Here is a 24,197-nt window from a genome sequence, read left to right as displayed (position 1 = left end):
AGATTATGGATAATTACATCAACTGCATCGAGATACATCAAGCTAAGCGGTCCTTTTTTTTGTAGCGAACGGTCTTAAGACATATGTCTACTAGTAAACGATCTCTCGGTGCTCCTTCCATATCCCCCATTTCCCAAGACTAGTCCCAACTCTATCCTTGATTATCTCAACCACCTGTACCCGTCGCACGTCAGAGACTAGGAAATGTACGTCGGTGCCTTGGTCCAGCGTTTTCATGAGCATATTGGGAAATAGGCGAATCTCAGAATGGAATACCGAGTGGATGGCATAGTCAAGAGGCTTCGCGCTATCATCGGCGCGCGAATTCATATTTCCCGTTGAATGAGAGTTGCCGGCCCAATCCGGATTGAAGGGTCCCAATCCACTCATATTGACGAGAATGATCGAGAGATATGAGGCATGCAGACGAGAAAACGTCGTCAAAGAGCGCAGCGCAGCTGTCAGCATGGCTACTCCTTTACCCGGGTTCGAAGCGCGTATAATCCCCTCAACAAGGTAATCAAGACCAACGACTATCATCATGATAGGTTCATGGCTGGATGGATCGCTTTCTGTTTTGCTCCGCGCTTCTTCGCGCTTTTGTTCGAGCTCGTCTATCGCGTCTGAATACTGTCTGATGGCTTGTGCGGCTTCATGGAAGTCTGAGACGGCTAGTAACTGGACCGTGTCCATTCTTTTGATGGCTTCTTCACTGGAGAGTCCTGGGTGGTCATTTGACGCTGCTGTTAAGTCATCGAAGAGATTCTGTGCGTCGAAGGCGTCGAAGTTGCCTGGGTAAATTATGAATGTGCTTGGTTCTGTGCACTGGGTTATGCGCCGTAGATGGTTTATGAGAAGATACCGGGGGATCTATGGCTAGCTTAGTTTCATCAGAAGTTCAGAGTTTGGGATGGAGCTGACATACCTCTCCGATATATTCGTGGGTTTCATCGCTTCTCCCTCGCAGCCTGGAGAATCCGAGGACTGTACCGCATCGAAAGACACCCTTGCTGTCGGTTTGGATACCCTTCTTCCAATCATCTTTTAGGTTCCAGTCGCTATTTGCAGCAGGGATATTAGATTGGGGAGCTGGTTCTTTGGTACTCAATTCTGACTGGCGGAGCAGGGAATCGGCAAGGACTGGGAATGCAGGCTCCGCTGAATAGACGCTTGTGGCAGAAGCCATAGCTATTAGTTGGCAAGGCCGTGTCGAATTTGCATCAGTCGTGATATCAAGTGGATCTACTCGTAGGAGCAACTGGTGATGGTAGGGAAGAAATGAAGTGCGGGAGGACGAGACCCACCGCTTCTTGGCTCAATGTATACAACTTGCTACCTTCTTTCAATATCACATAGAACAACAAATACTGTAATACACGAATAAATTAAATCGCTCAATTTCACTATTTCCAAATTGTTGAATATAGGTATCACAATCCAATCAAGAAACTGCAAGTATAAGCAACGCTAATTGCGCTTCCAAATTCCACGGCCATCGTGCACCCAGGCCGCATCACCAATGACATCGTTCAAATTTGCAAGCAGATCATCTCGAACAGCCTCCACATGTAGGTCACCAGATCTGAACTCCTTCAAGCTATCCATTTGGCTGACTGTAAACCCAATCAAAGAGTATGAAGTCGCAAGCTCCATCCACGGATCATTAGCATCCATAGAGCCTCTTTGTTCAATCTCAGTGACATGATTATTCCTATCAGGCGCCAACTGTACATCAAGACGCCGAAGAGAGCCCATTCTCAAGACAGCGTCGAGTACGATTTGCACATGGTTGTAGAACGGGAAGACGGCGGTGTAAGAGAAGGTGCTAAGACCGTGTAATAGTAGGGGTAAGTCCCTTGGTCGTTGAAGAGGCATATTGCGGCCTTCACCACGCATCATGCCCCATTCTCTGAGTATGGAGGGAACACAAGAAAGGAAGTACTCGTAGTGATTGTATGCTTTTAGAGACGATGACTCATTGAAGGTCACTGACGTCCATGGACGAGCTCGTAGAAGACTAGTGCACGAAGCCAAGTCTGGTAACTTGGACGAGCCGTCAAATCTGCACTCCCGTTCCATATACAGGATCTGCAGGGGTATATCGAATGCCCAACTATGGCCATCCATGATCGGGCTGCCTATGGTTTCCCCGATGAAGGTTGGTGGTGCTAAGACCATGATATGAGCAGGGTCCAGATAGCCGAGGACTCGACGCCACCAGAAGGGGTCGGCTCGGTGGTCTGGGCTGTCTTCTCCCACGGCTATGATTATAGAAGTAATATGTCGCGCGAGACCTGATTTAGTCATGAAGGAGTGAAAGTCGGGCTCATCATGCAGGTTCAGACGGACATGAGTGAATAGCTGGGGTCGTACGAGCCGGAGGAAGCCTGACGAGCATTGTGCGAGATGCTTGAGGTCTTTTGTCGGAGACTCGGTCAGTTGTAAACTTGGTGCATGATGTAGTCGTTTTGACGATGGTGGCTCGGTGAAGAGATATCCAATGATCTCGTCCCAGAGCTCATTGGGAAGAAGCTCTACGGGGGAGAATGCAGACATGGCTGTGTATCATGCCATATCACATGACACTTATAGACTCGAGACGTTGTCGGGAAAGACGAACAACGTCAAGTGCCGGTTTCCCCACTTGAGTTTGCTGGGGCCTCCACTTGGCCCTTTGTCATCCGTGACTCAGCCTGGGTTTTTCTTCCAGATTCAAACGGTGAGCTTCGCAGTTTTACGGAGCGATAGAAATTGAATCAGATATCTAATAAGAGTAGTGTTGCAGAGTCAACGGTCCCAGTGGACTACAAAGAAGCTTGTTCGGGAAACCGCCATGTGGCCCGTGCACTATATCCAAGCCAAGGCCAAGGCGTAGAGCTAAACATTACTCTGCATATTGTCGGCGTGCATTGCAGTCCCCGCATTTGAACATACTTTATACACTGAGCACCGGATATCGGCATGCTACGGCTCCGTGCAGGGACTGGGCGCAGTGACAAAGGCCACGAATTTCAGAAAGATCCAAGCGATCGGCGAGATCGGAGTCGACAAACATCAAATGGGCCAAGTTTCATAGGCGAGTCAAAGTGTGGAGAGCCTCAGGTCTGTGGGGCAACCATATACCGATGAATTGGCAATGCAATCAGTGCCCCTCTCTTTTCTCAGTTTCTTCCCCCAATTATTTCTTCCTTCTCCAGATATTCCCTTGTCTCAGATCCCAAGGTACATTCCATCCTGTTCATACGGTTAACTATCACTCATCATTTCTTCGTAGTTAATCTTCATACTTCATAATGGCTCCTCAACTTCACCAGCGTCCTCCTTTCCGCGCCGAGCACCTTGGCTCGCTCTTGCGCCCTAACGAGCTCTTGGACACCAAGCTCGCTTTTGAAGCCGGCAAGATCCCCGAGTCCCAATTGACTGCCGTCGAGGATAAGGAAGTCAAGGACATCGTCGCAACCCAGAAGAAGCTCGGATATGCCGCTATTTCCGACGGCGAGTACCGTCGCCACAGTAAGTGACCCAGAGGTTCTCAGCTGCGCATCATTAACAATCACAGTGTTCTGGGGAACCTTCTTCCCCGGCCTTGACGGCTTCGAGGAGGTGAACAACGTCGATGTTGACGACTTCCGTCCCTATGCCCCCGATATTGCGGCTTTCCTCGAGGCCGGCCACAAGCCCGGTGAGAGTGTCATCTGTACTGGCAAGATCAAGCACGTTGGTAGCACCTATATCGACCAATTCAAGTACCTCGCCAGCCAGGTGCCCGCTGAGGAGGTTGGCAACCTGAAGATCACCCTCGCCGCCCCCAACTGGTACCACCTCCGCTACCGCGAGGGCAAGGCCTACCCCAAGTCCGTGTACACCAACGATGAGGACTACTTTGGTGATATCGCCAAGGCCTACCAGGCCGAGCTGAAGATCCTGTATGACGCCGGCTGCCGCAACGTGCAGTTCGACGATCCCAACCTGGCTTGTAAGATAAATGCCATGCATCAGACATTAAAATCCCCAAAACTAACCTTCTCCAGACTTCTGCTCCGAGAAGTTCCTGAACGGCTTCAAAGAAGACCCTCTGAACGTGTATACCGCCGACGACATGTTCGAGAAGTATATCAAGCAGTACAACGACTGCTTCGTCAACCTCCCTGCGGACATGCACGTCGGTGTCCACCTGTGCCGCGGCAACTTCGTCGGTAGCCGTCACTTCTCCGAGGGCGGCTACGACCGCATCGCCATCAAGCTCTTCCAGGAGCTGAACGTCCACACCTACTACCTCGAGTACGACACCCCCCGCGCCGGCGGCTTCGAGCCCCTCAAGTTCCTGCCCACCCACAAGAACGTCATCCTGGGTGTTGTCACTTCCAAGTTCGCCACTTTGGAGGACAAGGAGGAGATGAAGAACCGCGTTATTGATGCTGCCAAGTTCATCGCTGAGGGTAACAACATCTCTCTCGACGCTGCCCTTAACCAGGTTGGTGTTAGTCCTCAGTGTGGATTTGCTTCGCACCGTGAGGGTAATGCTATTGACTGGGATGGTATGATTAACAAGCTTAAGTTGGTTCGGGATATCGCCAATGATATCTGGCCTAACCAGGCTTAAGCCTGTGCCAGAGTAATGACCTACCACTTCCCTTTGTATATTTTCTTTTCCTTCATGGCTGGAGGGTCTGGTATTCTCTCGGTCACTTTTCAACATATGTGACCAGATCGGGACCTTTTAGTTGCACAGCGTGTTTTTCTTGGGAGGTCTGGACGAAGACTATGATATATCTTTTCGAATGCCCACTTAACGTTTTTATTCCGGGATAAGAGTCAACGAGCGTCGTTTGAATTGAATCTGATTGAACTTTTAATACGATGGTGCTTTGGTAGGGTGTGAGATGGACCCTAATTGTGTAGAAAAGAAGAGGTTGATTCACGATAATGAGTGAAAAGCAAGTCAGATAGAGAGGGGCAAGGCAATTTTAAGCCTTTGGAGTGCGTCACAAGGTCCCCAGGACACGAATGAAACTATGTGCCGGTCCAACTTATGGCTTAAGGTGACAAGAGACTATTTTTGTATTTCTCTACGGAGAGACAGTGTTGTCGACGCAGCTTATATTCTTGACATTGATGAGATTGGATGTGAACTAGTAAACTAAATCCTATCCATTGATCTAGACATCAAGAAAATGGTCACCTTTCCCCTACTCCGCCGGCCCCTCAATGTTAGACTCCTTAATAGCAGACCTCTTATGAGTATTCATATTCTCAATCTCATAGCGAGGCTCATCGTCCGAAGCAGCAACATTCCGGCCAGTCATGTTGGTATTTCCGGTGCTGACTTCGCGGATGATGCCGACGCTTTGGCTTGTGTTGGAGGCTGCGCCTATTGTAGTGTTTATCAGTTTATGGATCCCTTTCAGTTGAACAAGAGGGTATATCATACCACCGACGGGTTTGTAGTTGACCTTTTGTCCTTTCGCGTAGCTGGGCATGGTTGGTGACTTGATTTTTGATTCGGGCGGCACGGTGAGATGTAGATATTGGATGGGAGATTGCTCTAGCGATCTGATTGATTGTTGTTTCAACAAGATTCTAAATATTGGACGAGGATTGTTGGCGGCAGCGCTGGCCTGGAGCTCTATTTATGCCATTGTCTTGGTAAGGGAAGGGAATGACTTCCGCTGTCGTCACATTGACACTGGCGTTTTGAGTGTCATCTGGGGCTAATGCCCTCTGTTCTCCGAGTGGGTTCTCCATAAGCATTGACCTATGCAATCAAGGTAAGCTCGAGCAGCCCCGAGATTGATCCATGGCATTGGGATCAATCGGAGGTTGGTCCCGTAAATACTTCATAGTTAGATCTGATATGACGAGTCTAGATGGTCAAAAGGACGTCATCTCCATTTCTATCAAATTGCGGAACTCTGTTCTCTTCTCGCCAAATCTGCAAATCACTCCCGGCGGTCTAAACAATGGCATCGCCCGTGATATGAAGCAAGTTAAGATTAAAGAATTAAATTGGACCCAACAAGCCCATATAAGAACAGAGGGGATATCATAGAAGTGAAGGTAAGGCAATGAAACAGGCAACGAGATAACAAAGGCCACAAAAGAAACATCAAGAAAATAAAAGCCCAAATGCTACGTCGTCTTGTCATCAAACACGGACATGAAGAGGAAATGCGAGATGTTGTACAACGAAGCTGCTCCAGGAGCGCCTCTCGAGATCACCACGAGCATCTTATTTCTGGGGTTGGGTCTTGACGTTGTTTGAGAGCCAGGCCTGAAGAGATAATAGTTAGGAGCCATTGCAAGGAAACGGAGCAAGAATATAACTTACCAGACCCTCGAAAATACCTGTGCCATCTGTCGCAACACTAGGCGCAACGTACCACAGCTTGTCCTTGAGCTTAGTCAACTGAAGCTGCTGGGTGACTTCCTCGGGGCTCAGGTCTAGACTTTGTTAGTAAATTGAACATCCAATCACAGGAGCGCGATACGTACGGCCGCCGATATCTTGCTTGTTGGCAAACACGAGAAGCAAAGCATCCTTCATTTCGCGATCATTGATGATCTTGTGCAGCTCCGAGCGAGCTTCCTCCATACGTGCTGTGTCGCTAGAATCAACCACGAAGATCAATCCTTGTGTACCGGAGTAGTAGTGTCTCCAGAGGGGACGGATCTTGTCCTGACCACCGACATCCCAAACATTGAACTTGACATTCTTGTAGGTCACGCTCTCGACGTTGAATCCGACGGTGGGAATAGTAGTCACATCTTGGTTGCTGAGTTTAAGTTTGTAGAGAATAGCTGGGAGAGAACAGGTGTTAGCCAATTTTCATCCGAGGCTCAATTGAGGCGGGTCCTGGGATCATACTTGTCTTTCCAGCAGCATCTAGACCCAGCATAAGAATACGCATCTCCTTCGTGCCAAAAATCTTCCCCATCATCTTGGATACTTGTCCACCCATGTTGGCGAGGTTGGTCGCGGTGTCGGGGGATCAGGAGTTGGAGAGAGCGGGATACCAACAATTGGGATCCGAGTAGGTCGGTGGAACAGAGCACTGGCTTCGAGTATAGAAATTAGATTAAGGGACAGCACAGCCGTCGAGTAATGAATGGAGGAAAAGAAGAAGAGATCCGATCGGCCTCCAATTTCCCTGAGGCGGGGGAAAAGGGGCTTGGCTGACTCAGCCCACGAGGCCCTGGTGTTTCACCTCGTGGGTTCTACTGTATAAGTTACTGTTGATCATGTTGTTATTGTGTTGTTCTTTGTTGATTGTTATACGGGAACACGAAGATTCTGACCATGTCATTATCGCAAATGGCTACCTTGGTTATGTCTAGGGCTTATACGTCACCACATGAAGTCATACTTCCAACGTCGCTATATGCCCTTCTCCCTTAATTATATGTATGCCCTTTTCCCTTAATTATGTGCCCTTTTCCCTGAATTACATGTCCTAGGGCTTCTACGTCACCACATGAAGTCATACTTCCAACCTCGCTATATGCCCTTGTCCCTCAATTACATGCCTTTCTTCCTTATCCTTAATTCCTCCGTGTAGCACCATGACAGGCGATAAGCACAGTTTCGAGCGCCGCGCCTCAGTGGCCCAGCAGCGTCGGCTGTCATCACAGTTTGAGCGCAATGCTTGGCTAGGGCCTCCATCAGATGTACGAGTGGTTGAACACTGGAGACGCAGACGCCGTACTAACCAATGATAGACTATTTACGCGGGTGTCTCCAGCTATTTTTCCCCAAAACATCGCACCTCACTTGTTGCAATTGCAATCCGCGACACTACCTACCTTTTGGACTTTTTCGAGAAAGAGTTCATAAATGGCCAGGCATGTCCGCAAGAAGCAACCGACTTCATCATATCCGAGTTGAAGGAGTACTCTAAGAAACACATGGAGAAGATTGTCGGACTGGCAATGCCCAAACATGTCGCAGACCATTGTCCAACACTCTGCTCGCGCCTCTGGGCGGAGATCGATATCCTTCCATTGGTTCTGCCTGAATCAGCATTGGTGGATAGGGTAAGTGTCGGTCCGTCAATCGGGGCCCCTAATCCTGGTGATCCAGGTGCATGGGATGAAAGAACAGTCGATGAGCAAGCCGAATCCATGGGACGCAAGTGCGTCAGGTTGTTTGGACCGGAGAACATTCCCCTGTTACAAGTTGGCTTCCTCGGTCTTGTGGAAGTAGACACGGCTTTTCATGTACGCTTGGCGAACCTGCAAGATTTCAAGAAAACAGTGTCCAGTCGAACGTGGTCAGCAGTGGAACACTACACCGCTGATTTGCAAGAACGCAAGGTAAAGATTGCTTTTTTCAGCGCAACGCCTCAGGGTGGAGGCGTGGCTTTGATGCGACATGCTCTCGCGCGATTTTCGCATTCTCTAGGCACTGATATCAGATGGTGTGCTATATCTATTTGATGGTCATCCTCAAAATTAAGACAGCACTAATTGCGTGTATAGGTACGTTCCGAAGCCACGACCCGGCGTCTTTCGAGTTACAAAAACAAATCACAACATCCTCCAAGGTGTTTCACGTCCTGGCGAACGCCTGACATCAGAGAACAAGGAATTGCTGAAAGGGTGGATCGAGGAGAACGCAAAACGATACTGGTCCCGCAATGGTGGACCTCTGCTCGCGCCATCCGAAGGCGGTGCAGATGTGATCATTGTCGACGATCCTCAGATGCCCGGACTGATTCCCATTGCTAAAACTCTAGCACCAGATCGACCAGTCATCTTTCGAAGTCATATCCAAATTAGAAGTGACTTGGTCGCCCAGGCTGGGACTCCCCAGGCGGAAGCGTGGGAGTTTTTATGGAACCATATCAAACTCGCCGATTGCTTTATCAGTCACCCTGTGAGCGCCTTTGTGCCACAGGATGTGCCAAGAGAGATTGTGGGATACATGCCCGCGTCAACCGACTGGTGAGGAACTAGTATCCCGATGACTGATCTCGCTAACGTGGCGTAGGCTGGATGGACTGAACAAGAACATGCGGGACTGGGATGTGGCGCACTATGGCCGTGTCTTCAATGCAGCTTGCAGGAATGCGGAGATGCCGCCTATCAAATACCCAGAGGGTAAGCAGTTCAGCAATCCACAAGATTGCTCCTCATTGGTCATATCTGCACTGTTGTCTAACACATTCTAGATTCGTACATCGTACAGATCTCACGATTCGATCCATCCAAGGGAATCTTCGATGTGCTGGACTCGTACGAAAAGTTTTACCGCCGACTAGTAATGGAGCTGCCAGACATGGTACCCCCAAAGCTATTAATCTGTGGCCATGGATCCGTGGACGATCCCGACGGAGCCCTAATCTACGACGACATAATGGACCACCTTGAGAACAACATCCCTGACATGCGGCATCTTATCTGCGTGATGCGCCTACGGCCATCCGATCAAGTCCTAAACGCCCTCTTATCCAAGGCGGTCATCGCCCTGCAGCTATCAACGCGTGAGGGCTTTGAGGTGAAGGTCTCCGAAGCAATCCACAAGGGCAAACCTGTGATCGCGACTCGTGCCGGCGGTATCCCGCTGCAGATTGAGGATGGGAAGAATGGCTTCCTAGTTGATGTTGGTGATACTGACACTGTGGCGCGGTATTTGTTCGAGCTGTGGACGGATGAGGCGTTGTATAACCGTATGTCGGAGTATGCTAGCCACCATGTCTGCGATGAAGTCAGTACCGTGGGCAATGCACTGAACTGGCTCTATCTTGCGTCAAAACTATCCCGTGGCGAGCCTGTCCGGCCTAATGAGCGCTGGATCAATGATCTCGCGTTCGAGGAAATCGGTATTCCCTTACCGAAAGACACACCACAGCTAACGCGCGCAGTCGAAGTCGACAAAATGGGCTAGTCGTTCATCCACCTTCAGCTGAGGCGTTACCCTACGTTCATCGTTATGTAAATCAGTTCAGACTCGATATAAATTGTTATCCAGATATAGCATGCGAACATCTCAAACTAAACACAAACGCAACAAAGCAGCAGTGGGGGGTATCACAAAGACCAGTATCCGTAGAGCACACCAAAAACACAAACCTTATACAACCCTCAAGGCCTCCCAACAACCCGATATCTCTCCCTCGCCAAACCGCCCTCAGCCCCTTCGACTCCATACCCTTCCCCAACCTCACCAACAATTCTGGCCGGCCGTCCACCAACAACACACCAACTCGGAACAACCATACCAGGTGGCACAACCGCGCCATCAAGAACATAAGCGAAGTCCTTGATGATAGCCATACTCCCTACACTAGCCCCCTTCCCAACATGAACATGGTTACCCAGTGATGCAGCCTCAACAACAGCACCCTCGCCGACGAAGACGTGGTCGCCGATCTTGAGCGGGTAGAATGAGTGCGTGCCACGGTGGAGACGGCTTGGTGGGCGTAGGATCGCACTCTTGGATATGTAGCTATACCGACCGACTGTTATCGCGACGCTGGGTGCATTGGATGGTGGTGGGGGTGTGCTTGGGTTCTTTGGATCCTGGGCTGCGACGCTTGAGGCGGTGCGGAAGAGGTCGCCGCGGATGACGGCTTCGGCTTGGATTACTGTTTTTCCGCCTAGGATAATGTGCTGTGTGCCGTGGATTTGGGAGCGGCGAGAGATTTTGTTGCCTGTATCCTGTTGTTGTGGTTAGATTAGATTGTTTCGGGAGGTGGTTTGGGGATGCTGTCGGTTGAGGAGTATTGGAGAGGTTTGACATACTGTTTCGATGTATTCACCCTTTGCAGCCTTCGGTGGAGGCATCTTGAAAAAATTTGCGTGTTTTTCGCAGGAGAAGCTGCAATTACGGGTTGATGTCAGGCTGCGTAGCTTGACCCCAGGATAGCACTTGCGGCAGTATAGTCCGCAAGGCGGTGAATAACTATAGAGCTTCGAGATTGTAAACAACGAATTGAATTTCCAACCTGTTATTGTCCCTGCTATCTATAAAAAAAAAAAAAACCTATAATTGTATAGTTTCCATGCGATATTCAAAGTTGTCGCATAGCTTTCAGAACAATATCCACAGGGTCTCGATTGTCGTTACGACCATGAACATATATATTGCTCCGGTCTAAGTAAAATGTGGTCCCTACTGATATAATTCCCACAATGAAGTGCTACTTTCTAAGCAACTGACAAAGACTGGATGAAATTAAAATACAAGTAGGATCTCTTTTGATCAATGAGGTATGGTAGAAGGAGTGATCCTGACTTGCATATGCTACCGAGTATAGCCGACAACCGCTCTAGAATGTATACCCGAATACGAAGTCTGCATCTTACAAAAGCTTTAACATCAGTCAGATATGCTCAAACGTTGAGTTTTTGAGATTGATTGGTTCCGGCGTAGATCTCTGCCTGACGTCTAATGCACGCCTTCAGCTGAGGCGTTTGGTTCCCATGATTTGGCCATACAGTATACCTTCTCGTAAACTCGTATTTATCTAACCCGGGTAACCCCACTCATTTCTGTTCTTATGGCCGGGTTTCTACTTGAACTTTTGTCATGAAATCACAAAATCACAGCCATGAAATCACCTTCCATTTCACCTGTCTCGCAAGATGATACCGCCAACAAAATGTCCCAGTCCGAAGAGCTTAGACAAATCAAAGAAGCTTTAAATGCAATACGAATGCAGATTGACCATCACATAGAATTTCAAAGAGCCGCATCAGCTATCACCCAACAACCCCAGCCACAATGGCTCCCTCGAAGCGAAGATTGGGACCAAAGAAGCTTCGAAAAATGGCTACGCTCACTGATACCGATACAAACTAAGCTAGAACGCATACGACTCAAGTTCTTCGCAAGTCTGAGCAATTCAACCACAAACCTCCGCGCCAGTATCGGGGTTCGACCTGACGACTTCCCTACAAGTACGTTAGTACCGACTAGACAAAACGCCGCGCCTATGATCGTTAGTCAAAATCCCTTGGTTTTGTTACCATGGGGTACTCAGCCTCTCGATTTTAGACTGAAGCCATTGTTTGATGCGTGGCCTAAGCATTTGGCTTGGTATCCCGCTTTTCGTGACCCCGTTCTTTCTGCCAGAGCTTTACAGAAGCAGTTCTCTCATATTGATTGTCCCGAAGAAGATTTGTATTGGGTTTTTGCTAGGGGTGAGAAGGATATATTTGTTCAGATATGTCGGATGGAGTACGATGATGAGGGATGTCCTGGCTTTATTTCTGAGTCTTGTTTACAGGAATCTCGATTACCGGTAGGTCAATCCCTCCTTTCAGTGGAAGACCTGTTACTGATTCTAGCTGCTAGAATATCCCCGAAGGCTCTTTAGTCCTATGGGAACCTAGCCCAGTACGCAAGAAGAACACAAGAAGACATTCAACCGATAAACCCTGGATTGGCCTTGGATGTGGCACGATAATGTAAAATCACCACCACTAGAACAATATTCCAATACAAATACTAACCACCAACCAGCGATATAAACCTCCAAGACACAGCCGTCCTCCCAATGCACTTAATAGCATTCATCCTCTGGCGCCTCCGCCACGCAGAAGACACAGGCTACCCATCCTACCGCGAACAACGCTTCGCCCTAGAATACCTACTATCATTCGCCTCAAGATGGGGTGCCATCCAACACCCCTTCGGCTCATTCAGCCAAAATATCTCAATCTACTTCAACATCCGCTGGATGGATATCAGCAAATCGCCTCGCGAGTACAACGACACAGACCTGGGTCTCCAGATAAAGCGCGAATCGGGAGATATCCCGCATATCAACCGGAAGGTTCCTATGGATCTGCATCTTCTCGAGGTCCGGCATGGGATTTGTCTTGTTAGTACTATCCAACCCTTACCTTTTTATTCGTTGCTTTTGTTGCAAGATCGGGAGCCTTGTGCTGTTAGTCCGTTGAGGGAATATGTAGCTGTTGAATTGGCTGAGCGGGCTACGAGGCTTTTCAAGATGAGGGGTGGGAATGTTGGGAGGTTGACTGCTATTGGGTTTTTCCTTGCTTTTTTGTCGGTGCTTTTGGAGACTATTGTTAAGAATTGGGATGTTTCGCTAGATAGGCTTGATGAGACTCTGGTAACTAGTGTGAGTATTTATATCCTCTTCCATCTTGCGGCTCCTTATTGACGTGGGAATACAGTTGAGTGAGCTTAAACGCAGCAGGAGACAAGATCTCATGTTTGACAACGACCAATTCTCGAAATCAGATCAATATTTCACTGCGTTACAGGTGCTTCGCATTTGCAGTGACTGGATCAAACAGGTTAATCAAGGGCTGAAGACTTTACATAGTCAGATTGATATCTCAAAAGCTAGCCTTGACGATGATAGCGACGATGATACCAATGCGCATACGGCTCAAGATAAAGAAGACGAAAGGAAGCGGCTACATGAGATGTGTTCTGTCGTGATGGCTGAGAACGAAGCGAGGTCTCGGCCACTATTGGACCGCATCGAAAGGAAAGTTGAAGAAGTCAAAAGTCTTCGCGATGGTGTAAGTAGGACATGGACAACAGACAGACAGTATATAATATTTGCTGACATTGTTTCGTAGCTTTTCAATGCTACTTCTGTTCGAGAAGCCTCGAAAGGAACTAGTCTCGCTGAGATGAGTGGGCGACAAAACCAGTATATTCTCGTCTTTACTATTGCTACTGTTTTCTATCTGCCGATGAGTTTTGTGACAGTATGAAAGGCTTTTCGAAAGCCCGTTGAATGGCAACGCTAACTTATATCAGTCCTTCTACGGAATGCATATATTCGACCAGAGTGGCGATTCCTCTAGTTCTCAAGCACCGTTTATTGCTACCTTTGTGGTACTTTCTTTGGCAACGTACATTCTGGCAGCTAGCGGTCTTTGGTTTATCAAAGATAGAGCAGAGCACAAATCAAACCGAAGAGATCAAACCTATCCTAACGAGAAGGGAAAGAAACAACCGGCATTGTTTGGCTTGCCGTCTAAGGAAAGATCCGATTCAGTCGTTTAATTCAATGAACCAAGAAACCAGCATTGAACTATCAATATTCACATTTCTGATAATAATAACCTGATAAGTCTATAGCCTCTAAGAACGGGCTCAATCAGCAGGGAAAGCTAAAGCTCTCCTGGTCGGTAACTCCGCCAAACCTCAAAGCCAACCTGTTCATACCATCCGTCCAACGCAACCCAGTCTACAAATACGCCTTCTATACCTCGCTGCTTCATATGCTCAACAGCATGGCAAACCAATGCCAGTCCAATACCAGAGCTGCGGTGGGCATTATCAACTCCCACGCAGCCAATAAGTCCCGTCTTCGGTCCACAAATTTGCGGGAATGCCCAGACGTGATTCAGTGCTGGCGATGGTCCTAGCATCAACGTCCATCCGACTTGTTGGCCTTCGGAATCGAATGCTACCATTACGCTGTCGGGATACTGTTCGGGGTGTAATGTGACGTAGGCTTGTACCCAGCTCTGTATAAATGTTAGTGAGAATAGGTGATGGGATTATGCGAAACGTACGGAGTTATGAGAAAAGTTCTTTCGTTGCCCAACCAGGCAGGCATCGTAGTCTTCAGCTTTTAAGGGTGCAAAGCGGAAGCCTCGATCTTTTGCACGAGTCATGTACTTTTCTGGTGATTGGAAGTTACGGATATCTTGGTATAGATCGACCGATCGAGCATCAGGTGGGCTCAGCCGGAAGCCACGGTGGGTGAAGAAGTGTTGGACTGTTTCTGGGAGCTCACGAGGGATTCCAGGCCAGAAGCGAGGGAAGGAGCTGCCTAGCTTCACGCCGTTTATGCCGAATTTGGCCCGGACATTCGCCCGAGTCTCTTCCAAAAGAGCTATTCCAACACCTTGGCGTTGGTAGCTTGGTGATACTGCGAGGACTGCGATGTGAACGGTGTTTGGCTCACCGTCGGCATTTGTGTAGGCCAGACAGAAGCCTACTAGTTCTGATCCAAGGCGAGCGACGAAATGGTGGCCGTATGGACGGACTATCAGAGAGCGTAGACTGTCTTCAGGCAGTTTATAGGTCGGTAAAGCCTCAGCCCAGATGTGGAGAATCCCATCCAAGTCCTTCTCAGCGTCGAACGGTGTAACTACCGCCGCAGTCTTGGTCAAAGCACTAGGTCCCACTGGAAGGGCTCCAGTCGGAATCAATGCGCCGAACATTATATCGGCAGCCACGGAAAATGCTTCGATGGTCGGTTCATATGTGGTGATGTAGGTTTTGACCTTGGGGTCATCGAGGAAGTCATAAGGATTGCAAGCAGCAATGTGCACCAAGTTACTGATACGCCCAGCAAGCTCAAGACCAAGAGATTCTTGGTATGGTGATTCGCGCGCATTGAGAGATGCGAAGATGACGGCATCGGCAACCTCGATGACCTGCCATTGCTCCCGGGTTAGACCCGACATTCCGTATCGAATCTCAGCAATTGAGTTATTGTGTTGTCGGAGAACATCTAGATATCGGCTGGACTGATATGACCCTTGTCGCCCCATTCCCTCCCCATCGACTGCACCACCTGCCGGGGTCTTATCTCCGGGGAACAGGAAGATGATAATCGAGGTCTTTGAGAGTGGAAGAGTGCCGGATTTATCTCTAACAAGTGTAGTTGACCGAGAGTATATGTCCATGGTTGTCTCGGTGATTTTTGTGTTGAGCAAACTGAGCTCCCCAAGGTTGTTTTGTCTCAGTGCTGTATCCCAATTTAAGAACTTGTCTTTCACGGTAGCAACATGGCGACAAGCATCCGCCAGTCGTGATTGCTCAATTGTGCCGTTTTCCACAGCTTCGCAGACTCTCTTGATTGAAGCAATCTGCACCTCGTAGGTATGACAAATCATAATACTATCACTGCCAGCGCGCAGGGCCAGCACTGAACCTTCTTCCGTGCCATAAGTGGACCGAATACCATCCATTTCCAAGCAATCTGTAATAATCATGCCGTCGTAGCCCATATCCTTTCGCAGAATACCCATGGCATTCGGCGAGAGTGTTGCAGGGCGGGTCAGATCGATACAAGGCAATGAGATATGAGCAGTCATGACCGTCTCTATTCCCTCGGCCACAGCCCGCCGGAATGGAATCAGCTCACAACGCTCCAGCTGATCTCTAGTCTTCGGGATGACAGGCAGCCCATAATGCGAGTCGACAGCCGTGTCGCCATGGCCCGGGAAATGCTTGATGCTGGGAATGATGTTCTGTTCCCGCAAACCCCGCGCGGCCGCGCTCGCGAAGCGTCCGACGAATTCAGGATCATCGCCAGGGCTGCGCACGCCAACAACAGGATTAAGAGGTTCTGAGTTGATGTCTCCGACCGGTGCGTAGTTCATGTTGATGCCGAAGAAACTCAAGGTTTCCCCAGTGGCTTTCCCCGCACTGTAGGCACACTCCGGGTCGTGCGTTGCGCCTAAGGCCATAGGCCCAGGGACTTGTGCAGCGATCGGGGGAGAAATTCGGGTGACGAGCCCATTCTCCTGGTCAATGCCGATAAACAGCGGTCGCTCATGCCCGGCTGATTTGGCTTCCTGTTGTAAAGCGAGCGTCAAAGCCTATACAAGAAATTAGTATAGACATCCTTGATGTAGGCCGATATCAGTCGCACCTGAAGCTGTACTGCATCATCAAAGTTGCGTGAGAAAAGAACAATGCCGCCAACGTGGTAGTCGCGGATCAAAGTTTTGATTTCAGGACTTGGGGTGCAGCCATGGAACCCCACCGCGAAGAGCTGCGATCGTTAGATTGAGATGCGAAATGGGAATATCATGAGCTTATCCTACCTGGCCAATCTGCTTCTGGAGAAGATCCGAAGCCATTTTGCCGGCTGGGTCTGTAAACAGTAAGCGGTTCAGAGACTCGGAGTCCACTGGGGGAGTGAGAAGGGATTGATGATCAGCCCGGGTCCACACTCGTGTCGAGGCAACGTTTCATTGATCAACCAACTCGCCTCGGCTAGACAAAACTCGTGGGATCTTCAATTATCAAGAGGGAGTACAGCAGCGTAGCATTGAGGTTGAGGTAACCTCCCGGGCTATGATGCGGGGTAGCCGGCGATAGTGGCAGAGAAGCAGACCTTTCCTTCCTCTCGCTCTTTTATATCTCGACAGACTCGGACCAGAAAAAGAAAAAAGGACTAGAGTTGAATGAGAGATAGTATAGCGCTCTTATTGGCGTAGTGTGGAGAATTTCCAGGTATGATTACCTGGTAATCTTCGACCTAATGGCTGTTATCAAGTCTAAGCGTAGTCCTATAAAAGCTGAGAATACAGGGATATTCGAACATGCAAAGATAAGAGAGATGGAATGCGGGGTAATCTTGGTGACCTTCCAGTGTTATTCTATGACCCAGCCGCAATTATAACCTTGTCAACCACCATGGAAGACATACATACTGCCCAGAGAGAGCATGCCGCGAAAGACGATGGAGTCAAGATAACCGCACAGCCCCATCCAACACTGGAGGAGTATGAACGGCTATTCGGGGTTGACGAGGACGCATACGAACAGCCAACGACCACCAGGAAGGAACTATGGTCCTACTATCTCTACTACAACGGTGCGGAGCCTTTCGTCGGATGAGTATGAGAGACTGACTTGACAAATCTTACAGGCGATAATGGCGTTGGCCCGGGATCATACAGCCAAGCCCTGTAAGTACATTGATACCACGGCAGTACCTCCACTAACATCCAAAGCTTCCAATGGGCCCTGAATGGAGCCGGACATCAACCGGACACGAATCCGCCAAAGCCTTGCAGCGATTCATCCGCATGTGTTGTCCCATGGGCAGGAGGCACGCGATCCGTATCCTCGGTGGTGCTCATCGCAAATGGTCTCTGCTTCGCATTCATGACCGTGATATTCGTGTGGCTTGGGAGTGCTGCGGACTATGGCACATTTGGTCGATGGCTTCTCTTGGCATTGACGGTAGTTTGTTGGGCATTGCAATACGGCATGATGGCTATCCGGCAACCAAGTCAGTGGCCTGCAGCGATGGCAATGTATGTTGTGGCGTATGTTTCTTACGGCGCGACGCTGGTCTTCTATGCTGCTGTCTTTCCTCGCCTGGCTCGGTATACGCCACATGTGCGTAAAGCTAGGGAGGAGGATTTGAGAGAGGGAAAGATCGACCAGGAGGAATATGATGCCATTGAGTCTTTGGAGAGGAATCATATTAGGTGAGATGCATGTGTGGTGCTTTTGGTTGCGTTGACACTAATTCTGTTCAGCAACATATCCACTGCGCACAGTAACATTGGATACCTGCTCACACTCGTCCTCAATCTGAGTGTCCTACTTCCTCTACAAAACAACACTTACTCGAATAACCTAGCACTCTGTCTTACCAATTCATGTGAGTATTTTCGTACTCGTTGGGCTTGGGCTCATCACAACGTTATCTAACATCTTATAGATTGGGTCGTTCTTGGCATCTGGTGGTTCATCTTCCAACAAAAACGATCGGGTCCAAAGATCCCCAAAGGCTCAAACTACGCAACTATCGGATTCAAGCAGATATGGCTCGCCGTTCGAGAGATCAGATCCCTTCCCCAAACATTTCTGTACTTTTTCGCCTACTTCTTACTTGCAGACGGCTTAAACACAACTGGTTCGTGATACCTAGATTCCTATTGAACGATGCTCGCTAATATATCTCAGGTACCCTCGTCAGCATCATCCAAAATGACTATTTTTCATTTTCATTTCTACAGATCACCTATCTCGGCATCACGCAAGCTGTCTGTTCAATCACATCCACCCTCGGCTTTTGGTATATACAGCGATACTTCAAGTTCAAAACAAAGACCATGTTCTTGTTCACCAATTTCTTCAGCGTTCTCATTCCACTTTGGGGTATGATAGGATTGTGGACTACTCGCATCGGATATCATAATAGAGTATGTATCAACATGGAATCAACAAGATCGTATCACTGACAAAATTGCAGTGGGAATTCTATTTCTACAACGTCATTTTCGGACTCTTCCAAGCTCCATACTACGCGGTATGTCTATTCTTGTATGCAACTCGTATTCAGTGTCTGTTTCTAACAGTACAGTAGTACGCTCAAACAATGATTAGTGAGCTCATGCCTCGCGGCTACGACAATATGTTCTTTGCTCTCTTTGGGATCACCAATCGGGCTGTAAGTAACCTACTTATTTTCTGTCTACTAGTCTAATTCATCATACAGTCTTCAATCATCGGTCCCAATGTCATCCAGGCCATCATCAACAATACCCGTAACAATTGGATGGGTTTCCCATTTCTCTTTGCAATCTGCGCTGGGGCTATGATTACTATCTGCTTTGTGAATATCGAGAAAGGCCGAGAAGACTGTCGGAAGTTTACCGAGCAGCGCAAGATGGACCGCGTGGTGGCAGAAAGTGGACTAGATGCCGACGCTATTGCAAAGGGGAAGCAAACTGTTATTATTGGAGATGCTCCCGAATTGGGCAATGGGAACGCGAGGAGTTCGGCTTTGGAGAATTGAAGCTTTGAGTACGAAATAGCGAGTAGATACATTTTTCAATGATTCAACTGATATTCTATACTTAATCGTTCTATCATTAGATTATCGGCGGATCAATAAGATTCAAGCCGCTGTCTCACATTTTTCAGAATCCTGCTGCGTAGCTTCAGCATGTTTCTCAGCCTTGCGCAGTTCCTTCTTTTCAATCTTGTCCCGCCACTGGTCACCAAAGATTGTCGTAAGCCAGACACCAACCCCAGAACAAAACAGAAACAGGGCACTGATGGTACTAAACCATCCAACCCCCATGGCCTCAACAGCAGGAAGAACAAGCCCAGACCCAAGCGCACCAAAGAAATACCGGAACATATAACTCCCAGCAACGACCTCCGCACTCCTCCCACTAGACTGCATGACATCCAAAGAATAAGTATTGAGACTAGGAAAGCAGAACAGCTGCGCAACACCTTGGAAAAACATCGCCAGCACGGGAACCGGAATACCACCAACAGCCTTCTCGACCGTCCAACCATAGATCAAGATAGAGCCAGGCACAACACCACCAAGGAAGAACAAACACGACCTAAGTCGATCTTCGGGTACACGAACTCCACCACGCTTGCGGATCCATTTCTTAACTGTATGATCCGCCCATCTCCCACCCATGAAGGTCCCAACTAGATATCCACATCCAGGAGCAATATAGAAAAGACCAGATTGGATGGGACTTGTAAGATGGAAGCGAGGATTCAAAACATAGCGGATAGGCGTGAGGAGGGAATACTGGTTCCACACTAGAGCACCAGCCCCGAGGCCTGTGCAGAAAAGGGTTGGATATGTGAAGAGCATGACGGCGACGCGGAGTGGGGAAATGCGATGCCAGAGGAATTTGGCTTTTTGGAGTGTTGTTCGTTCGGATAGGTCGTTTTTCGTTAGATGGGGGTATGTTTCTGGGAAGAAGAAGAATACGAGTGCGGTGCCGAAGCCTCCTAGTGCGGTTTGGAGCCAGAATATATCTCGCCAGGAGCGGAATGTGACGATCACTCCCTACGTGCAAGGTTATTATTTTATACAGCTGCGTCGAAAGGAGGGAATGGATGTATGCATACGCCAATGAACGGACCAAAAGCTGGTCCAATTAGGGTTCCTGATAGGAACCAGCCTAGGGCTGTTGCACGAGCACGCGGCTCGTAGATATCGCCTAGAGCGGAACTTCCAACTACCAAGAAGGATGTTCCTTGGAAGGCAGTGAGGACGCGGAAGATGTAATATGCTGGTAAGTTGGGGGCTAGAGCGGTGCCGATGCTGAAAGCAAAGAAGAGCAAAGCACTTATGAAGAAGATCTAAGTACAATTAGTTAGAATGTATTCCTGGCAGATGGTTGCATAACCTACTGGACGTCGTCCCCAGACTTGACTGAAGGGGCCCCAGAAAGGTGCTGCAATACCCATAAAAGCCATGTACAGGGCATTGCTGGCGTTGATTACACTGCCGGTGGTGTTGTATGTTTTTGCCACTTCAGGAACACCGGCGAGGATAGAGGTCGATGAGATGGGTGCTAGGAAAGAGCAGAAGGAGAGGATAGCAACGATGACAACCTTGCGAGCTGGTGAGAAGCGGAGATATTGTTCTGCGTCGACTTCATGAAATTCATCTGTCGCCGGCATATCATGGTGAGAGACATGGCTCCGGACATGGTTGAGACTGGTTGGATCTGCTTCACGCTGCGACTGACACCTTTGAATATGTTCTTCGTTCTCCGATCCATCGTCACTGGAGGCATGGGATGTTGGAGGCATGTTGGGTGTCTGGTGGTCAACGAGCACTCGCTATCTTATGGGCAACCAGGCTTGACCTCTCACGATGCCCATTTAAGGCTGAAAATTTTGGAAGTATTCACTCTCGGAAGCTTTCCGAGGTTATGCTCGGGGATTTTATCCACGAGAATGTTCAATTGAATTGAAAATGGGTTGAAGAACTATGAAAAGGAAGAGAGAATTGTATACAGTAAAAGCACATTTCACAGCTGTAGCGTGAGTCAGAGCGAAAATGCAAAACCAATTGCTTTATCTCTGCGAGATCGGCGGACCTTTAGCCGTACATTGCCTTCTTGTCCAAACAGAGAACTTGCTTTCTCTTTTGAGGGGTCCATCGGCCACTTGTGATTCGGGGAGAACACCGGGGGAGCAGCCGAGCAGGGCTGGGGGCGGAAAAGAATCCGTCCCGTCGGAAATTTGGTACTTACACGTAGCTTGGTAGAAGAAAAAGACTATTCCCAGAAGCATTTGACAGGTTTCAGGAGCCAAGTGCTCTATCAGGCCCTAGTGATATAGTGGCCGGGTGGTCCACTAAAGAAAGTGTGTATATGCGTGATAAGTGGGCAAGTTGGCAGTTGACAGGACTGACATTTAACAGTTATAGTTGACCGTCATAGTTGACAGACCTGACATATGCGTTGTAAAATGCATAAATAGATCGAGCGTCGTCATCTTCAACTCTACATTGAGTGTGGCTGTTCATGATCGACCCCTGATCATGACGTTATCCGCTTCTGACCGCCAACGACCTCCCTCCCCCCACCCTCGATCTGTCTTTTTTTGTATTTGACTCCATATCCACGCAAGATGTCCTCTCAAAGCCAGGTTCCCGCCCACAGCAAGGGCTCATGGACAAGTTTCCTCAAGGCACGCTTCCGTCACTTGCCAAGTCTACTCCAGGCTAACAGATTCCCAGTCGATCGCCTCGTTCAACGGTGATCTATCCTCGTTGACTGCTCCGCCCTTTATCCTGTCAACTACCTCCCTCACCGAGTACTCTGCCTACTGGGCTGAACACCCAGATGTCTTCGTGGCCCCTGCTAAGGAAGCCGACCCGGAGAAGCGTGCTCTCTTGGTCCTCAAGTGGTTCCTGAGCACCCTGCACCAGCAGTACTGCAGCCGTAGCGAGAAGCTCGGCAGTGAGAAGAAGCCCTTGAACCCGTTCCTGGGTGAGCTCTTCATTGGTAAATGGGAGGGAGGCGCGGATGTGGGGGAGACTGCTCTGATCAGTGAGCAAGTCAGGTATGCGGGACCACTCCAATAAGCTAGTCAACTGCTAACAGTCGCAGCCACCACCCTCCCGCCACTGCCTATGCGATCAGGAACGAGAAACACGGAGTCGAGGTCAGTGGATAAACATTGTACCGCCGTAACCCTATTCCATGCTAACAACACGCAGCTCCAAGGCTACAACGCGCAAAAGGCCTCCTTCTCAAGCACCATCCTCGTGAAGCAGATCGGCCATGCCCTATACTCGCTCACCCCATCGGGATCCCAGGAGAAGGAAATATACCTGATCACGCTACCAAACCTGCACATCGAATCCCTAATCTACGGCTCTCCATTCGTCGAGCTGGAGAAGTCATCCAAGATCGTCAGCAGCAGCGGCTACACCGCCAAGATCGACTTCTCCGGCAAGGGCTGGTTGAGCGGCAAGAAGAACACCTTCACCGCGAGCCTGTACAAGACCGCCGAGGGCGAGAAGAAGCCCCTGTACACGGTAGATGGCCAGTGGTCCGACAAGTTTAACATCAAGGACGCCCGCTCCAAGGAAGTCATTGACAGCTGGTCTGCCAAGGATAACCAGACCACCCCGCTCACCCTGGCACCGCTCGAGCAACAAGATTTGTACGAGAGCCGCCGCGCCTGGAGCGACGTAGCCACGAACATCCAAAAGGGCGATATGGACGCTGTCTCAGGGTACAAGTCGTGCATTGAGAACGCACAACGTGAACTTCGCCGCGTTGAGAAGGAGGAGGGTCGCGAGTGGGAGCGCCGCTTCTTCAACCGTATTGAGAGCGACGATGCCCAGATCCAGAGTCTGGCTAAGGATGCCGATCTTGTTTTCGAGACTGACAAGACTGGCGGTATTTGGCGCTTTGATCCTAAGAAGGCTGAGGGTGCCCAGCCGCCTTACCACAAGGTTGGCCCTGAGGGTCTGGGTCTTACTGAGTAGATTGTTCAACTCACTCATCTGAATAGATTCTGGGCCCCACATAGAGTTGGCTTCCTGGATTTCTATTGTCCTGTACCGTTTCATGTTGCATTTCGATTGTATATAGTTTCCGGTCCGGGTTGAAGCCGTTTACTTGCTTATATGCTTGGGATTGGTGGCTCAACCTTTCCATCTAATGATATGGTATCTTCGGTTATGTTATATGGAGACTAGGATAGATAGGGATCGGTACATTCAAATAGATTGTTGGTAGACTACATAGTCTACAGGATATAAAGCCAGATTTCTCCATATGAGGTTCCATACTGGTCGTACAGGACATACATAAATCATCACACTTTTAGCCCAGAACGCAACTGAGCATTGGATCTACCTCTACCAGACCCATTGAGCCATCATAATCATAGACCGATATTGCACAAGGTGTGGGGGAGAAAAGAAACAGACACAGAAGGAGGAAGCGTAAAAAGAAAAAAGAAAAAGAAAAAAAAAGAGAGCAAGTAGAACCGTCCGCAGAACAAGTGACACACCAGACCCGAAGAGACACAGACACCGACTACCTAGGTAGAGAGAAAAGGAAAAGTAAATAAACCTAGAGGAGAAGGGGTGAATTTAATACAGGCCCATCAGAAGAGAGCAGAGCAAAATGAGAAAGCAACTGAACAATAAAAATAAAAATAAAAACAAAACAAAACGGAACAGTCCCCCAAAATCAAATAAAAACCGGCCAAGCTCCCCAAG

General features: G+C 48.9%; 12 protein-coding genes across 12 annotated transcripts; 5 read left to right on the top strand and 7 right to left on the bottom strand.

The window, feature by feature from the left end:
* Positions 1–90: 90 nt before the first annotated feature.
* On the bottom strand, positions 91–1,186 carry PENARI_c032G04539 (uncharacterized protein; the record flags this gene model as incomplete). Its single annotated transcript, XM_022636566.1, has 2 exons — positions 91–870; positions 926–1,186. 2 exons carry the CDS (start codon positions 1,184–1,186, stop codon positions 91–93), a joined length of 1,041 nt encoding a protein of 346 aa, XP_022483608.1.
* A 281-nt stretch (positions 1,187–1,467) lies between these two features.
* Positions 1,468–2,556, bottom strand: PENARI_c032G10167 (F-box domain protein; the record flags this gene model as incomplete). Its single annotated transcript, XM_022636596.1, has 1 exon — positions 1,468–2,556. The coding sequence occupies one exon, from the start codon at positions 2,554–2,556 to the stop codon at positions 1,468–1,470; it is 1,089 nt and encodes a 362-aa protein (XP_022483601.1).
* Positions 2,557–3,293: 737 nt separating this feature from the next.
* Positions 3,294–4,603, top strand: PENARI_c032G05902 (cobalamin-independent methionine synthase II family protein; the record flags this gene model as incomplete). Its single annotated transcript, XM_022636575.1, has 3 exons — positions 3,294–3,513; positions 3,560–3,976; positions 4,032–4,603. The coding sequence occupies 3 exons, from the start codon at positions 3,294–3,296 to the stop codon at positions 4,601–4,603; spliced, it is 1,209 nt and encodes a 402-aa protein (XP_022483562.1).
* A 586-nt stretch (positions 4,604–5,189) lies between these two features.
* Positions 5,190–5,480, bottom strand: PENARI_c032G06176 (hypervirulence associated TUDOR domain-containing protein; the record flags this gene model as incomplete). Its single annotated transcript, XM_022636576.1, has 2 exons — positions 5,190–5,371; positions 5,432–5,480. 2 exons carry the CDS (start codon positions 5,478–5,480, stop codon positions 5,190–5,192), a joined length of 231 nt encoding a protein of 76 aa, XP_022483583.1.
* A 749-nt stretch (positions 5,481–6,229) lies between these two features.
* Positions 6,230–6,959, bottom strand: PENARI_c032G11965 (ADP-ribosylation factor family protein; the record flags this gene model as incomplete). Its single annotated transcript, XM_022636607.1, has 4 exons — positions 6,230–6,271; positions 6,329–6,441; positions 6,493–6,798; positions 6,866–6,959. 4 exons carry the CDS (start codon positions 6,957–6,959, stop codon positions 6,230–6,232), a joined length of 555 nt encoding a protein of 184 aa, XP_022483559.1.
* A 601-nt stretch (positions 6,960–7,560) lies between these two features.
* On the top strand, positions 7,561–9,883 carry ccg9 (putative trehalose synthase (Ccg-9); the record flags this gene model as incomplete). Its single annotated transcript, XM_022636613.1, has 5 exons — positions 7,561–7,665; positions 7,717–8,414; positions 8,476–8,940; positions 8,987–9,096; positions 9,168–9,883. The coding sequence occupies 5 exons, from the start codon at positions 7,561–7,563 to the stop codon at positions 9,881–9,883; spliced, it is 2,094 nt and encodes a 697-aa protein (XP_022483554.1).
* A 197-nt stretch (positions 9,884–10,080) lies between these two features.
* Positions 10,081–10,782, bottom strand: PENARI_c032G00991 (dynactin subunit 5; the record flags this gene model as incomplete). The annotated part of the gene is made up of 2 exons (XM_022636538.1): positions 10,081–10,656; positions 10,741–10,782. The coding sequence occupies 2 exons, from the start codon at positions 10,780–10,782 to the stop codon at positions 10,081–10,083; spliced, it is 618 nt and encodes a 205-aa protein (XP_022483547.1).
* An 818-nt stretch (positions 10,783–11,600) lies between these two features.
* Positions 11,601–13,987, top strand: PENARI_c032G04112 (uncharacterized protein; the record flags this gene model as incomplete). Its single annotated transcript, XM_022636563.1, has 6 exons — positions 11,601–12,242; positions 12,296–12,408; positions 12,464–13,085; positions 13,141–13,494; positions 13,555–13,686; positions 13,739–13,987. 6 exons carry the CDS (start codon positions 11,601–11,603, stop codon positions 13,985–13,987), a joined length of 2,112 nt encoding a protein of 703 aa, XP_022483555.1.
* A 107-nt stretch (positions 13,988–14,094) lies between these two features.
* On the bottom strand, positions 14,095–16,806 carry PENARI_c032G06415 (uncharacterized protein; the record flags this gene model as incomplete). Its single annotated transcript, XM_022636578.1, has 4 exons — positions 14,095–14,454; positions 14,503–16,542; positions 16,596–16,718; positions 16,771–16,806. The coding sequence occupies 4 exons, from the start codon at positions 16,804–16,806 to the stop codon at positions 14,095–14,097; spliced, it is 2,559 nt and encodes an 852-aa protein (XP_022483613.1).
* A 559-nt stretch (positions 16,807–17,365) lies between these two features.
* On the top strand, positions 17,366–19,484 carry PENARI_c032G10686 (uncharacterized protein; the record flags this gene model as incomplete). The annotated part of the gene is made up of 9 exons (XM_022636600.1): positions 17,366–17,546; positions 17,601–17,640; positions 17,686–18,168; positions 18,220–18,344; positions 18,405–18,599; positions 18,650–18,888; positions 18,939–18,995; positions 19,053–19,136; positions 19,185–19,484. 9 exons carry the CDS (start codon positions 17,366–17,368, stop codon positions 19,482–19,484), a joined length of 1,704 nt encoding a protein of 567 aa, XP_022483541.1.
* A 102-nt stretch (positions 19,485–19,586) lies between these two features.
* Positions 19,587–21,262, bottom strand: PENARI_c032G02798 (putative MFS transporter; the record flags this gene model as incomplete). The annotated part of the gene is made up of 3 exons (XM_022636553.1): positions 19,587–20,510; positions 20,573–20,806; positions 20,858–21,262. 3 exons carry the CDS (start codon positions 21,260–21,262, stop codon positions 19,587–19,589), a joined length of 1,563 nt encoding a protein of 520 aa, XP_022483558.1.
* Positions 21,263–22,087: 825 nt separating this feature from the next.
* Positions 22,088–23,456, top strand: PENARI_c032G06717 (OSBP family protein; the record flags this gene model as incomplete). The annotated part of the gene is made up of 4 exons (XM_022636580.1): positions 22,088–22,105; positions 22,197–22,522; positions 22,570–22,624; positions 22,680–23,456. 4 exons carry the CDS (start codon positions 22,088–22,090, stop codon positions 23,454–23,456), a joined length of 1,176 nt encoding a protein of 391 aa, XP_022483551.1.
* Between the last annotated feature and the right edge of the window lie 741 nt (positions 23,457–24,197).

The sequence above is a fragment of the Penicillium arizonense genome (assembly GCF_001773325.1).
Source record: "Penicillium arizonense strain CBS 141311 chromosome Unknown PENARI_contig032, whole genome shotgun sequence".
NCBI classification, from domain to species: Eukaryota; Fungi; Ascomycota; class Eurotiomycetes; order Eurotiales; family Aspergillaceae; genus Penicillium; species Penicillium arizonense.
This window is presented reverse-complemented; position numbering and strand designations above follow the sequence as displayed.